Source organism: Hermetia illucens, chromosome 6 (assembly GCF_905115235.1).
Source record: "Hermetia illucens chromosome 6, iHerIll2.2.curated.20191125, whole genome shotgun sequence".
In the NCBI taxonomy this organism is placed as follows: Eukaryota; Metazoa; Arthropoda; class Insecta; order Diptera; family Stratiomyidae; genus Hermetia; species Hermetia illucens.
Genome location: NC_051854.1, coordinates 54,876,239 through 54,892,694, shown reverse-complemented (window position 1 = coordinate 54,892,694; position 16,456 = coordinate 54,876,239). Strand labels below are relative to the sequence as shown.

The following is a 16,456-nucleotide window of genomic DNA, read 5'->3' as shown; positions in this document are numbered from 1 at the left end:
CAAGAACGGCAGTGCGTAAGATGAGTGGCAGGACAAACGGGTGATTTCTCGTTGAGAGCCCGTCTAGCCCTTGTTACTATCAAGAATGAGAAAAAAATGGCTTCGCAAAAGTATTATCGTGACACAACGGGGTGTCAAACGTTTCCTTTTCTTTCTCTTTAATTTTTCCTTAAGGATCTGCCCTTAGCATCATTGCTCCTGTGCCACTGAAAGAGGGTGTAGTAGAAATACAAAGTGGCAGCAGATCTAATGTGGTAGAGATTTTTCTATAAAAGCAGAACGGTATTACTGGTTAGTCCTTAGTATTCGCCGAAGTAAACTCCTGGCAGGATATAGTGGAGTTTAACGAATATCTGAGAAGACAAATTAAGAAGTTGGAAGCAGATAATTTTTGAAAGAGGTAGGGATGGATATAGTGCTAGTGTTTAGTTGTGAAAATTTTATAGTGATCCTATTTGGGACCCTGCCTATTTGAAGGGAACCTGATCTAACTCTGTGCAGTTGTATTTCCTATCAAGTTAAATTTTCGTTAAGAAGAGTTGTTGATGATATAAGAATGAAATACAGAGGAAGGTTAAGCCCCACGTGATTCTTTATCAGAACTGAGGATATATTACTTCTGCTACTGCATCTAAGGGAATCTGTGGTGCTTGGTGATTGTAGTCCCGTGGTTTCACCTTTAGTGTCCAAATCTCACCCGGAATCCTATTGAGAGTGTAAAGTGTCAGGGGGGGGGGGTCAGGTTACTGGTTGATGTGTGGCCTAAAAGTATTCCTTCCAGATAAGAAGATGACTCTGAAGAATTGGAAAGTATCGTGGAATCTTTAGAGAGTCCACGCAAGGAGGACTTCGCTCTAGTTGAACAAGTATATCCACTGATTCCGATGATTAGTCGAAGTGCAAACTTGGAAATCTATCTATTTTATTTCATTTCATTTAAATTTACTAGATTCGAATTCAAGGGTTAGTTCGGATTTTCATTCATGAAAATAAACTATATCTTCCATACAATCTAAACTTTTTGTGCGTGTTTTCGTGATATGAAGATATGATGATTGAATTTTTGATTCGTTTTGTGTGTGATGTTAGGTCGAGTTTCGAGGCCAACAATAGTTCTAAACTGATGAACAACCAATGGATTTATTCTAATCTTTTGGGTATCTTTGCACTTTTTAAATTTTGTGTCTTCATTCATGTTCTTCTTCGATCTTTGTCCCGTTCAGGAGCGGGGTAGGGTCGTCTTGATCGGTTGCGCCATTTTGTTCTGTCAAAGGCCTGATCTTAATGCAGTCACACGGCTTTCAAATCACCATCCAGCGTATCAAGCCATCTTCGCTTCGGTCGGCCTATCTTTCCACCATAGCGGCCGATAGGGCGGTAGACACACAGGCTCATCCCTGCCATCAAGGAGTGGTTGGAGAGACGGCACGTGAGATTAATTATAATCTTACTCAGTTTCTCACGGGGCATGGAAGACATCGCCAGTATCTCTTCAGGTTTAAACTAGATACCTCACCCGATTGTCCAAACTGCGATGGAGTCTCAGAGGACCCAGAGCATGTATTCTTCCACTGTCCAACGTTTGCGGAGGAGAAGAAGAACCTAGAGGAGACTCTAGGAGAGGTCGTATCTATCCAGAGCAAACTGCGAAAGGCAGAGGAGAACAGTAAAGCGCGGTTACGTACGCCACGTAGAGACAAAAGGGGACCAAGCTAAAATGAGCTGTCTCCGCCCCGTGATGTAATACCGTACGGTGGTTCCACGGGGATTGGAGAGGGTGGAGGAGTGGTTTTAGTGAGTAAGAATCCCACACGCTGGCGTGTCCAGGCCAGTGTCTTTTGAAGATTTCCACCTCCTCACAAACAAAAAAAATAAAACAAAAAACAAAAAGGGGGAGGACACCGCGATAAATTTTAGATTTGAGATGTTTGCTGATACGTCGGTCACAAAGAACACCAGTTGTGGGATGCCATTTCATCCAGGTTGCGCTAATGCGTAAAGTAATTTCATAATGCAGTTCTCTATTGGCTGATAGCATTGACAAGAGATATTTAAATCACTCACTTTTAGGCAAGTCACTGAAACTGACCGTGTTTGTGTCTGTTTTATGGTGATCAATTCAGATTCAGCCTGAGGCGATGTTGCATGATTTGATCATTCGAGTTTTGAACAAGTTGCTCGAGATCAGCTTTGAAAACAAAGAGGGGTGGTGAGAGGGCGCTCCCTGGATGAACACCGATGAAGCGCATACATCAAACTTTACTTTACGAATCGTGGTTGACTACGATTGTCAAGAATGTGCTAAAAAATGTTCATAGTACAGGACTGCAACTGGATCGGACAAAAATTTGAACAATCTGTTGGACTACCTTCCTTTTTCCATAATGGATCGGAGGTACTTTCTTGCCAGTCAGATGGTATTCTCTTTTCTGAGCCATAGTGTTGGGTCACTTTCCAGAGCTTAGATACCATGTTGTCAGGTCCTATTACTTCTCCTGACTTCATTTGTTTTTTGCTTCCTCGACTTCTGTGGTGCTGATAGAAAGAATTGCTACAAATATCGACAGTGCTTGTGGAAGTGGAGGAAGAACAAATCTGTTCGAAATATTACTGCCATCTATCCGCCGCTGTGGCCCCCTACATGAGGATGGACGATTCCGTAGTCTAGATAACGACGAAATCTATGAGCGATACCATGATCGTCAGGTTGTGGATAAAATCCGGCTCAATAGGTTACGGTGGGCGCGTCACTTAATCCGTATGGATGAGGATGACCCAGCTCGGAAAGTCTATAAGGGCAATATCTACGATAGAAAAAGAAAACGAGGCAGACCCTGCCTAAGATGGAGCGATGGCCTAGGCCAGGACACCAGACAGCTTTTAGAGATATCGAATTGGTGGACCCCTTTCCAAAACCGGGATGTCTGGAGTTCCTTATTAAGGCAGGCCTAGACCGGATACCGGTTGTTGCGCCGTTGATGATGATGATGATCTATCCGTCGACCGGTAAACAAAGTACCGTTCTTGTCATTCACGCAATAGAAGTGTTTAATATCCTGTGTGCCTTGGCTTTTAACAAGTCGATACAGATCTTTCTCGCCGTCCCAAGTGTCCATTTTCTCCAAAAATTTTTTTTTATGAGAAGCTGCCAGAAGGCACTTTTCTAGGTATCAGGTTCCCTGTTTGTGGGGTGTATACGGTGAAGAAGTGAAGTGTGCGGTCATCACATTTATCAGCCGGTTATCAAATTGGTAGCATAGAAGTCGACTTTGAGGTGATGCCGTGACTTTAATCACGTCCCTACCTACGATGGCACAAGGCAGGTTCACCCGCTCCACGGCAGGGTTTGGATGACGTATTCGGAATTTGGACTTAGTATTCCGTATCCGCCAGTGGACGTTTTCCAGATCGGTTTTCGCCCACAGCAATATTCCAAATGCATAAGCCAGTGAAGGGATAGTGAATATGTTCAATACGCTTATATTATCTTTCCCCGAGAGATTCGATTTCGGATAGCGTAGCATCCTTCAGACCACCAACTCGAGCATGGGTTTCTTTGCAGAAATCCTAGTTATTTGTTGAAGTCTGTTTCGGACATAGCTTGGATGTGGAGGTAACCAATGCTATGTCTGTCATGCGGTTCGTGATTAACTTCGCCGATGGCTCGGATCCGACACTTGTCTAATCCAAATTACATCCGAATATTACGGCCAAACATATCTACTCGTCGCAACGCAATAGACTTCTAAGGTGGTCGTCAGTACTAGTATACAACTTGATGTCATCTAAGTACATTAAGAATTAAGTGTGTCAGGTCGCACTTAGCACGCAGGCCATATTTTATTGCGAAACCATCCTTTTTAACATCATTCAGTAGCCATGAAAGGGAGTTAAGTGCATCTACGTATATGGATAGGCTCTGTGTTGTCGGTACTCTCACAGGGCATCGACTAGCCAGGCGTGCGAAACACTATCGAATGCCTTGGGATAATCGTTATAGCAACTAAAGAGGTTCCTTTGGCCTCTAGTTGCTTGTTCCATAACTATCAAGCCGAAAATGAGTTGCTCTTTGCAACCCCTTGACCTAATTCGGCACCCCTTCTGCTCCTCGGCGAAAATGTCGTCCGTCCAGTCGCTCTCTATGGTTCTGAGTGTTGGCCGACCATAAAAGACAATGAACGGCGTCTTGCGGTAATGGAGACGAAGATGCTACGTTGGACTAGTGGCGTCACACGTTTAGATCACATCCGAAATGAGGATATCCGCGATCGTTATGGGGTTGCACCGATCGTGGAAAAGTTGCGAGAGAGGCGTCTTCGATGGTATGGTCACGCAGTTCGTGCAAACGAGAATTCACTTGCCAAGATTGGTCTGAACATCGAAGTCGATGGTAAACGACTAAAAGGCAGACCTAAGCAACGGTGGCTTGATACGCTGGATGGCGATTTGAAAACCTCGAGATTGCACCCAGATCAGGCATTCGATAGAGCCAAATGGCGAAGCCGATCACGACGAGCCGACCCCGCTTGTGAACGGGACAAAGGCTGAAGAAAAAGAAGAAGATGAATTTGTAGAGGGTTGGTAAGCAAGTAATTGGTCTTGTGTTCGTGGGTCCTGTATCGTGTCTTTCTTAGGGATAAGGTAGGTTATTCCTACACTGAGGAAAATTGGAAATTCCTCGACCATGAATACTGGTGAACTTTTTGTACTAGAAGTTCTTCACTCTATTCATACCATGGCACCTTTAGTTCTTCGAGCTGTTTATGGCTCGTCGAATCCGCTCTTCGGTAACTTCGCAAAATTCATGCCGGCAAAATGTTATGACAGGTGCCTTCGGCGGTAATCCACTCAGCCTGCTGGGCGGGCGACACTTAAAGTCCACCCCAATACTGTTTCGCTTATTATGCGGGCAAGTACACTGCCTCGACGTTATGTTGAGATTCGTTGAGTAATCTGAAAAAGCTCCGTTGGTTTCTCTAGTATGTTGCATTTTGGACACGACTGAAGTGACCTTCGCCATACCGTCCCAACCGACTGCATACAACAGAAAGTTTGTAAAAAATAGGGACTAGCGGTTTCGTCTAGGACAAAGGCGATTCATCAGACGCTGCCTCACATCTGCCTTGGTTGAAACCGCCAATAGTTTGAGCCTAAGCTAGGCTAAAGCTCAAACTATTGGCGGTTTCATTTGGATTGATAGACCGGTAGCTTACTCCAAACTACAATTTTATTTTATTATGTATATATATATTTCGGGAGCAACTTACTCCCTTCATCAGTACAAAGCTACCTTTTACCGAAATATATATATACATAATAAAATAAAATTGTAGTTTGGAGTAAGCTACCGGTCTATCAATTTTAGACTTAACTACAAATAGAAGACAATATCTAACGTTTCACTTGGATATAATTCGCACTCTTGGGGTATTTTTGAGAATATATAAAGGATTGTTTTCCATCTTTTGGCACTTACGATTACGCTGCTCTCAGGGCAGAGGTGAGGCAGCATCTGATGGGTTGCCTCTGCCCTGGACGAAACTGTTAGTCCCTATTTTTAAATGCTTGGGTGCCATGCCCCAAACCAGGGATCCGTGGACCAAAAGCCGTGAGAGTAAGTTGCTCACCATTTGGTCCGGTTTAATATCAAGTGGATGTGAACTTAGGAGCCCTCACTATCCTAAGTTTGTGCTTTATTGTGTCCAGAATTTCAACTACGGGTGTCTCAATGGGGATGGCATAGTTCCGGTAAACTCTCTAACTTGTTCACTTCTTGGTGGAGTATAGGACATCCACAGAGTCAGATTGTGCTTCAGTTTCACTATTATGACACTTGACTGTGAAGCATACAGGAGCGAGGCAAACACAAGAAGAATAAAGGTACCCATCACGACTGCGATTTGAACCCAGGACAGTGAGATTGGGAGACTGATGGTCTATCGCCTTAGCCATCGCGCCGTAAACCCTTTGCACTTTATTGTTCACCCATCTGTTGGTATTGCCAGAGCTGACTTGACTCAGCCTAGTAAAGTCCTACCGTAGCGGGATCCGCCGACGTTCCAGATGATTTTTTAGCTGGACGGTGAAGAAGAGCGTTTTGGCGAGTACTGAAACTGTTGCCTGCAGTGCGGCACAGTATTATTGATGCCACCGCCTCCGCCCCCATTCATTCTTGGTCACCAGTTTCCGGGATGACCTGGAGTCGAATCCTGATGACGGTCGCTGCGAGTAATGAAGCGGTACTGGTCTGCGACTCGTTGCATAATTACTTGCGCGTATTGCGGGAAACGATCGACGAATCTCTGGTGCAAGAAGGAGCGGTAAGATGTTGCAACTGCCCCCGCCGTTATTTCGTAGAGGAGTGGGTGATAAAGAGGTTCATTTCCTCTGTCTCTTCATCCACCCCTTATGCAAACCTGGCCATCGTGGCGCCTAGACGTTGAGCCGCTCCATGGTTAGCGGTTTCGATTTCAGGCTATCCATTATGGGGGCCTGACTCAGTCACCTTCGCACAATGTGTCCGTAAAAGAAATAATCACTTTCCAGTTCCTCCCTTGCATTAGATATTAGGGCTGAGATCAGCTTAGAAAAGTACTAGTCTTTCACTTACCCCACGTGATTTCTCTTTCACGTATATGGCACCCCCGCCCGTGTTAACTCAACGTAAAGGCGTGTTACTTACTGCGAGGTGGGGGTTCACAGTTCTCAATAGAGAGTCTGAGACACAGACAAACAGATATATCAATTTTAATAAGGTTTTGCTTTACACAAGACCTCAAAAAGATCAGAAAATACTTTGGTTTTATTTTATAAAATGCGCCCTATAAGGATTATGCGTCTTATACTTATGTATATGATAGTTGCACAATCTCTGCGACCAGTGGGATGACTCTTCTTGGAATAATGTGACCTGAAAATTTTCTCTGTACCAAATCTTATTTTAGAAGCTCTATTGAATGATACTCGTTGCTTTAGTTCTTGAGTTTGTTGAATCCTGTTTGAATGCAAGTTTAGGTCGGTTCTCATAATAAATTCGAGTTCTCAACCTCTAACTACAATGACTGCGAACTTTCGGCGGATAAATGATTTAACATTTTTCTGGGCTTTGTTCTGATTAATATGACTGAAATTCCCACTTAATTCGGAGAATCTTTATCCCTACTGGACATTCCTGATTTACGGATTATTTAGGGTTTAATGGCGGTTATAATTTTTTATCAAATCAACTCGGAAAACTGAGAGATATATTAGTAGTAAAAGACATGTCAATTGTAAGGCCTTTTATCAAGAGCTGATGATTGAAGGAAACACTTACACATATGTGATGCCATCTCCCCTGGGATTTCTGTTCCTAACTCGTTTCTATTCGGCACCCCATCCAATATCTGTCTTTTGGTTAAAAGTAGGCTAGACATTTTACTAAAAGAAAAATCTAATTGGGGTTAACCGAGCCACCCCGCTGTTGCAGTTAAGTGGCAACCAATGTCCAAATCTTTGAATGGTCTACTTATACTCTTAGGAGGGTTCAAAACAGATTATTTGTTTATTTACTTGAACGACTAAGGGGATAGTTGCAATTATAGTTATTCTGGACACTGCCTGGGGCCGTTATTGTAGCTTTAAGCTAATTCAGTGAATTTTCTTAGAATATGTGGAAATTCGTTTAGTAGCTTTAAAGGAGTACGTAACATTGGATTTTTTCATTGGAAACTTTACTTGCTTTGTATGTTTATACCTCAATAATCGTTACGTATAATTCCAGGACAACGAAAATGTGGATTCAAAATGGTGTTATTGCCATAGTTTCATTCTATTTGATTGCATTAGTCGCTGTTCAAAGCGCTATCCTTACGCCAAGGGTAAGTTGCAATAGAGTTTTATGTAATACGCCATCATGCTGTTTACATATTTATTTTGACAGGAGCTGGATATTCGCAGAACTCACTCTTTAGATCCGAAGAAACGGCCGTTTTGCAATGCTTTTACAGGTAAGATAGTCAGGACTAATAATGAAGCTCTTGTTTGTACTTACATTCTAGGTGGACAGTTGGGAAAATATTCTGGATTTGGAATTTCTGCTGGTTTTCCTTTTCTTTTATTCTAAAGTTAATTTGCAGTATGAATGATGTTTCTCATCGTGAGGGTTTCATACTGCAGTTCACTTAGATACATTACATATCGTTGAGTTCCAACACTTTGATATTTTGGAGATCTGCAACTAACTTGTTGTTGTTGAACACTTTGGCGCTGAGCGCAGTAACCGTTGGATATCCAATTTCATTCTGTTATCACATCTCAGATTTACCTTCGACTCTGCTCTTCAATATTAGCCTAATGTTGGCATATTCCAACTCAACTGTACCTCTATTTGCACTTGATGATCCTTGTAGCGGTATTCTTCTAATTTCTGTCCCCGCATCCATCTGGGACCTTCCACCCTTTAATGTGTTTCGTATAATTATCATCATCATCAACGGCGCAATAACCGATACCTGGTCTAGGCCTGTCTTAATAAGGAACTCCCAGTTTTGCGCCGAGGTCTACCAATTTGATATCTCTAAACGCTGTCTGCCGTCCTGACCTACGCCATCGCTCCATCTTAGGCAGGGTCTGCCTCGTCTTCTTTTTCTACCATAGATATTGCCCTTATAGACTTTCCGGGTTGGATCATCCTCATCCATACGGATTAAGTGACCCGCCCACCGAAACCTATTCAGTCGGATTTTATCCACAACCGGACGGTCATGATATCGCTCATAGATATCGTCGTTATCTAGGCTATGGAATCGTCCATCCTCATGTAGGGGGCCAAAAATTCTTCGAAGGATTCTTCTCTCGAACGCGGCCAAGAGTTCGCAATTCTCCTTGCTAAGAACCTACGTCTCCGAGGAATATATGAGGACTGGCAAGATCATTGTCTTGTACAGTAAGAGCTTTGACCCTATGGTGAGCCGTTTCGAGCAGAACAGTTTTTGTAAGCTGAAATAGGCTCTGTTGGCTGACAACAACCGTGCGCGGATTTCATCATCGTAGCTGTTATCGGTTGTGATTTTGGATCCTAGATAGGAGAAATTATCAACGATCGCAAAGTTGTAGTCTCCTATCTTTATTGTTTTCGTTTGACCAGTGCGATTTGTTGGTTGGTTGGGATCTGGATCTGGATGAAGGCAGTTTGTACGTCTCGGGTGGTTCTTCCCATGATGTCGATATCGTCATCATAGGCCAGTAGTTGGGACGACTTCTAGAGGATCGTACTTCTTGCATTTTCCTCAGCATCACAGATCACTTTCTCGGGGGCCAGGTTAAGGAGGACGTAGATAGGGCATCCCCTTGTCGTAGACCGTTGTTGATGTCGCATGGTCTCGAGAGTGATCCTGCTGCTTTTATCTGGACTCTCACATTCGTCAGGGTCAGCCTAGTCAGTTTTATCAATTTCATCGGGATACCGAATTCTCTCATGGCCGTGTACAGTTTTACCCTGGCTATGCTATCATAGGCGGCCTTAAAGTCGTGTATTCTTGCAGTTCTTTATCTGCACTCCTTACTCGTTAGTATTGATTCTTGTAGTCAGATTGTTCCAATTTTTATGCACGCATCCTTTTGGGGCCTTCTACCTTTTAATGTGTTTCTTTCAAATATCGGCCCGCTGTTTTACAACTTTCTTCTTTCTGGTTTGTTACCTCTGGGATGGTCTCTCTAGTGACTAAATTCTCACATAATGTAGTTCCCTTTTGCTGTTTCAGAACTGTTGGACGAGCTTCGTCCTGCCGAATTGTAATATCCTTGTGTTGTTGTATACATCACTCCGGTTTTCTAATGTACCTCCTTGATTGTCCTTAATAGTTGAGGAGAATGATACTCTTATATAAGACTAAAGCGGTTACTAATATTCTTATCCTCACATGAATTTGTTTGGGGACATTCTCAAATCCACTTTTCCTTTTTTAAAACAAACTTCTATTGATTAAAAGCTTCTAATGTACTTAAGGACTTCAATCTACTTGTTCTCATGTTATTTCATGATTTCGGTTATTAAAAGATACCACCTTGTCTCAGTATTGGAATGCATTTTGTGGACACGGACATATTTTTTTTGGAGTAGAGAAGGTGAGTGCATTTACATAGCGAGTGTTGGAATACCGCGAGAGTACGCCGTCGAGTTACCAACTAAATACCTCTCTGTAGTCAGAGAACTACCCTGGAACGGTTTTGTAAATTATTTCGGGGTAGGCTTCCCGCTCTCCCTGTTTCGTGAGCCTTTAAGTCAGGGAGTTCCTTTCTCCAACGGAAGGGGGAGGCGAAAGGGAGTTGTTAGTTCAGGGAACCCCTTGCCACCCCTTCTCCGGTCTAGTTCGGTCTTCTTCGCAACAAGAAGAGCCCGAACAAAATGCACAACACAATTCCATCTGCCAGCGCTCCTTAGCATCTCTCTGACAATGTTGTCTGAAGAAAGTTCCCCCATGTCTGAATAAAGCTGCTGACGAAAGACGTCTCATCTTTCACAAGGGAAAAAGGTGTGCCTGGCGTCGTCCGCTATTCCATTACAGAACAGACAATCAGAAGATCATGCTTTTCCCATTTGCTCATTTTAAAGTTGGGTAAGGAAATAATCAATCTTACCATGTGGCCGGTTCAGGCATGGGTCTAAATTGTCGATGTGCCGCGCAGTCTATCTGCCCCTTGGCTCATTTTGCCAAAAGAGTTGCCACTGGGCGAGTGTGCGGTAACAATCTTTACGGGAACCATCCCGCTTAAATTTTCGCCTATGCGGCTGTAGATAGTTTTACGTTCCTGAGCAAGGAGGACAACGGGGGCCATTGAGTAGAACGGATTATGTTGCTCCCATAAGAAGACATCTCCTGGTGGATGCTGGGCTCCCAACATTCGCCATTAGCCGACTCAAAGCAGAGGCTCTAGCTGCAGTTTTGTCCGGTGCTGCTTTGATTTCTCGATGAAGCTCATCTTCGAGTCGAGTATTGTGTGTGTGTGGTGGGGGAGAAGGTACAGCTACAGTGCTCAGAGCACTCAGTCCGTGTTGGCCCATGGTACTTGCCACCCCAGTCTAACGGAATATTCCGGATTCGATAACGTATCGCAGGATTTCCGTTAGTGGATGTGATGCTGACCTTCGCAACTGGAGAACATTGGCACCAAAGATCTGATACCTGATGCGTCCACAGGCGCATTCACATAGGAAGTGTTCCGTGGATTCCACTTCCTCATCTTGAGTAATTCCTATTCTGAGCATATGCCCAGCTAGTGAATTATGGCCTGTCAGAATGCCCACAATACACTTGCAAGTCCTCCTGCTTTCCGACAGATAAACTTTGCGGTACGCATGTTCGGTTCTAGCAGGAAAAGTTTGGTGTGTCGAGCAGCATTTAGGCTCTGCCACCTGTCATGGTGGGAAGCTTGTTTCAAGTTTTTGAAAACAGACTTAGTCAATGCGACTGATATTTAAATTGCTGGTTCCAGTCCCGGCATAGGGGAGATTGACCCTCTTTCGCTAAAGCATCCGATATTTCATTTCCTTCTACGCCATAGTGACCAGGTACCCAGAGTAGTTCCACCGTATTGAATCTAGAGATAGAGTTCAAACGGTTTCTGCATTCCTGAACGATTTTCAAGGTGATCAAAGGACTACTCAACGCCCTCAATGCAGCTTGGTTATCACTGCAGATTGCGATGCGCCTGCCCTAACGATGACAACGTATATCCACATTACCAGATGAGGCCTGAGTCCCCATATCGAGGCAAAAGTCGGTCTGCACTGCCCATAAGCTGTGAAAGCTCGTTTCATCTTTACCTCTATATGTTTGTTCCAAAGAAGTTTTTTATCTTGAGTGATTCCCAGATATTTCACTTCTTCGGAGAGTTGAAGGGTAGTACCCCTCATCTCAGGGAGGCAAAGTCCATCCATTTTTTTCCTTTTTGTGAATAATATCGCCGTGGTTTTATGCGGATTAACTGAAAGATCATGTCTGAGGGACCAACTGTCTACCAAATCAACAGCACGTTGTAAATTCCTACACAACGTTCCAAGATTCCGATCAACAGCAAGCACAGCCACGTCATCAGCATAAGCTTGAGCGTGTATTGGTTAATTTTGCAGTTCGCACAGTAGTGAATCGATCAGCATACTCCACAGAAGTGCCGAAAGCACACCACTTTGAGGGGCAGGCCTTCGTTGCTTCTGCAGTCAGATAGCGATCGACACTCACCTCAGCGCACAGCAATCTCTGCGTTAGCATTGCATGGATCCACTTAATTAAAGCATAATCAACAACATGCTCTCTGGTGGCATCATAAAGTTTTTGAAAAGGCGCACAGTCAAAAGCCCCTTCAATGTCCACGAACAACCCCATCGCGTACTCACCTTTGCATCCTCTATCTTTGTGACCAAAGAATGAAGAGCAGACTCAAGGACTTTCCACGCTGGTAAGCATGTTGGTTTTCATTAAGTGGGTGCGACCTAAGTGCGTTTCCACGAATGTGACGCTCTCTTCAAACCTTTCAGCAAGAATGAAGTCAATCTGATCTGTCTGAAGTTCTTTGGACTAGAATAGTCATATTTCCCAGGTTTCGGTATGAAGAATACCTTAACCTTTTGCCAAGAGGAAGGCACGTAGCGCAGAGCAAGATATCCTCGAAAAATATTAGAGGTCGCCCTAAGTACGCCATACTCTCCTTTAGCATTGTCGGATAGATGCCATCTATGCCAGGTGCTTTCAAATGTTCAACGGGCCGTATGGCAGCTCTTATCTTTTCATGGGTAGCAACCGCTTTCGCAGTGTTCCAGTTCCAAGAACTGTCAACTCTCCCCCTGCCACTTCTCTCTCCCGTTCTCCCGGATGGTGTATTTCCAGGAGGGTCGGTACTGAATCCAGTCTGGAGCTCATGGAAGTACCGTCGGGTTTTCTAAAAGAGTCCAACTTGGCCGACTTATTCCTTTTGAGGACTCTGCACAGCCTTGAAGTCTCTCTTTCGCCTTCCAGTTCCTCACAGTACGCTCTAAAGGTATCTTGTTTCGAATACTTAACCTCTTATATTCACGCTGCGAGTTCCTGGAATTTAACTAGTCTTCGTTCTTATTACTTTTGTAAGCCCAGTTCAGAAGTCGCCTGGTTGATTTCCTGAGTTTTTGCAGTTCCCGGTTCCACCAAGGAACCGTTTTACCGCTTTGGCCTCGGGAAATAGGACAAGCCTCTTCATAGCACTCTAAAAATGTGCAGTTCATAGTTTTCAATTCATCTTCCAGCGCCAAAAGGGTCCTTAGTCGCCTGTATTGTACTTTATTGCCAAGAAGTCCATTGAAATTTATGGAATCCGTTTTCCTAGGGTTCCGTCTTTGTACTGCAGACTGTTCGTCCGCAATAGTCAGATTGAATTCTAGGTATCGGTGATCTGACAGTGAGACCTCGTCTAGCACTCGCCAGCGAGCAATCAACTCTAAAAACTTTGAAGTGCAGATTGTTAGGTCAATTACTTCACTTTTTCTTGGCCCCACGAACTTAGAGGCGCACCCTACGTTCGGGGTCATCAGGCCAGATGAAGTGATAAAATCAAACAGTTTCTCTCCTTTAGGATTGCATTTGCTGTTTCCCCAATAAATATGCTGACCGTTCGCATTATAAACTATTAAAAGTTCAAGGCCACTTGATTCTGCATACACTACCAGATCCCTTGGTTCTTGCGTCGGCGGAGGATATAAAGAATCATAGGGTAAGCAGGCAGAGGCAACTATAACGCTTCTCCTCTTACCATTAACTTGGTATTGTAAGTTGACAGCAACAAGGTCCTGGGAATAGAACTGTTTCAGCATGGTCGCTTCTAACAATTTTGAAATCAGAACGCAGGCCCTCGGTCTCGAGGATCTTTCATCGAAGAAGATCCTGGTCTTTTTGACTGATCCAATACCACAGATTTTGTTAAAACGAACCCATAGCTCTTGAACCAGAAATATATAAGGACAACTTTGCCAGCGTTGCCGCCAGTAGATAGGAAAAAGCTTTGGCATGCTGCAGGTTGATTTGACTAACTCTTATGTTTGTAGCCATAAGTGCAGTCAAATATGAAAACCGCCGCTAACTGAAAAGTCTGCTGCGTCCAGTGTGGATCTCACCGGGCTTACCAGCTTGTCCTCACCTTCCACCGAAAGTTTCGCATTCTTGCGTCCGATTTCCCTAGATATCGCGACACTTGGTGGTGTAGCAATGTCCATGTCCTCATTCCCAAGCAACTTCACCTTCTTTCGCAGTGCCTTCCGTTGTCGTCGGCTAGAAGCCCTCCCAGGTTCATGGAGTCCGGGTTGCATGGATCTATTTTCACATACCGGCGTTAGGCCACTTGCGTCCACATTAGCAGCTTCCCCTTCTTCCGTTTTTCCGGGTACAACCGGAGGAGAAGGTTCAGACAAGCAAGCTTGTAGTTCCTTCTCTTTTGCGGCTGAAGTTTCCTTCTGTCGAACATTCCTCCCCCGTATTTTAGAAGAGCTAGCTAACAGAGTCACCGACCGACCGGCCGTAGTCAGATTTCCAGTTCCTCTCATTAAGGGAGTTGCTGTACTATCCTTTTTGGCTGACCGTGCCGTAGACACCGGGTGTAGGTTTTGCACTGAAGTGGAGAGCCTGTCTTCCACAGATTTCCCCGTGGGGTAACATGAATTAGGTGAGTCCTCCAAAATCCGTGCCTCGGTCCCGATCTGATTTCTCAGAGTCGCGGGTGGATTCGAAGTCTGTGACTTCTGACCACTTGGAGAGTTACAATCCTTTGTTTCCATCTTCATGTGTTTTTGGACACTCTTAGTGTAGCAGTAAACTCCCACAAGCTCCCCCACCACGACAAGGTGGTTTCCGAGGGGGAGGAGTCGAGTATTACACCAAGGTATTTAATCTTTGGTTTTGACTCTATAGTCAACTCGCCGGTTACGATTCTCTTTCTGGTCAAGATGACCACTTCGTTTTTTTCCAGCGCAAGGCTTAAAACATGAGCAACAATCCATGCGCTTACCCGACCCATCAATATGCTAAGTTTACTTTGCGCCTGTTCGACAGTGTATCCGGTAACAAATGCCACAACGTCGTCTGCATAACCGACCAAGCGCGACTGTTCTGGCATATCGAGTCTTAGCAGACTATTGTAAGAAACGGCGAGCTGTCCATTACAGGAGCCCGGCCCAGTTACCAAGTCAGACGACTCCCGCCGGTTATTGCTACCGGACCCCAAGTTCCCCTTCCTCCGATTCGATGGATTTGCATTTTAAACCTAACTGCCTGACGTGGTGATAGTTTCCCCAGTGAGTAATGTACAGTAGCTGTACTTTCCTCTTCTACCCTCTAAAACGCTGTGGTGGCATATAGCCATTCGGAGTGAAGCTATCCATCCTTCCTCCTTTCACAACCGGGTTCGAGACCGGCTACGGCGGAATTTCTTTTCATTTATTATTGTGCTGGCAAGCAGAGTGAGTTTTAGTGATTTTAAAAGAAACTAGAGGATGTTTGTGTTTGTTTATTAACATTACTGTTCCCTGTTCACTCCTTAGTGGAGTATAGGCCTTCATTTTCACAGGCTTCAGTATCATCACACTTAACGTTGTGGAAGTGATGAGCTCACAGTCGCGAGACAAATACAAGATGAATGTAGACATTCTTGACGGCTGGAATTCGAACCTAGAACAGCGAGATTGAGAGGCTGACACTTTACCCCATCAACCATCGCGCCGTCAGAGTAGGGAAAGTAGAGGAGGTTGGTGTTTGTGGGATCCATGACGTGGAGGTTTGAGTGATTGTAAGTGATGAAGGAGTTGGTGCTTCGTTTGGATATATGAGGGGTCTGTTTGGATTGAAATGTTTGAGCGTTTTTCATCTTCAGGTGGTGATGTGGTTTATTGCCTGTAATTGATATTCTTGGTATTTTCACCTGGTACCCGTTCTTCATATGCATGGGCTATGATATCGCATTTGGTACAAACGTATTGAAAGTTGAAGCTTGATTATTGAAAGTCGTCATTCGTTTTTCATTTTAGGATGTGGCAAAAAGCGTACTACCGAACCCATTGTTCCAAACGCTGTAGACAATGCACAGTTTGGCCAGGAGGAAACAGCGGACGAGAGTACACTTTCTGATCTGATCGACTTGAATTCAGAACCAGCAGTTGAGGACCTGATGCGGCAAATTATGTCTCAAGCGAAACTATGGGAAGCCATTCAGGAAGCCAGCCGGGAAATATACTCGCAGAAGCACCATCTTGACTCCCAAGTCAGGTATCCGTTGTCCTTCAGCACTCAGTAGTGTATCCAGTTTACCAGAAATCCGAAGTCCACGAATGCAGAAGGAGGAAATTAAGATGCTATAATATAATCGTCATTCTATCTTATGTGTGGTCACTGAACATTTAGATTTACATGTTCAATTATACTTTAGTTGACAACTTGACGCGCTTAATGTATGAGAACTC

General features: G+C 44.2%; 1 protein-coding gene across 1 annotated transcript; it reads left to right on the top strand.

Moving 5' to 3' along the window:
• The first annotated feature begins 285 nt into the window (after positions 1–285).
• Positions 286–16,451, top strand: LOC119659295 (cardioactive peptide). The gene is made up of 4 exons (XM_038067307.1): positions 286–400; positions 7,763–7,859; positions 7,922–7,988; positions 16,025–16,451. The coding sequence occupies exons 2-4, from the start codon at positions 7,773–7,775 to the stop codon at positions 16,288–16,290; spliced, it is 420 nt and encodes a 139-aa protein (XP_037923235.1). The 5' UTR covers positions 286–400; positions 7,763–7,772; the 3' UTR covers positions 16,291–16,451.
• The last annotated feature ends 5 nt before the right edge of the window (positions 16,452–16,456 follow it).

What these genes read in the sequence shown, in the direction of transcription:
- LOC119659295 (XM_038067307.1), top strand. Translation starts at nt 7,773, where the DNA reads ATGTGGATTCAAAATGGTGTTATTGCCATAGTTTCATTCTATTTGATT. An exon ending in GCGCTATCCTTACGCCAAGG is followed by an intron (nt 7,860 to 7,921) that starts GTAAGTTGCAAT and finishes TTATTTTGACAG; the next exon opens with GAGCTGGATATTCGCAGAAC. An exon ending in GTTTTGCAATGCTTTTACAG is followed by an intron (nt 7,989 to 16,024) that starts GTAAGATAGTCA and finishes TTTTCATTTTAG; the next exon opens with GATGTGGCAAAAAGCGTACT.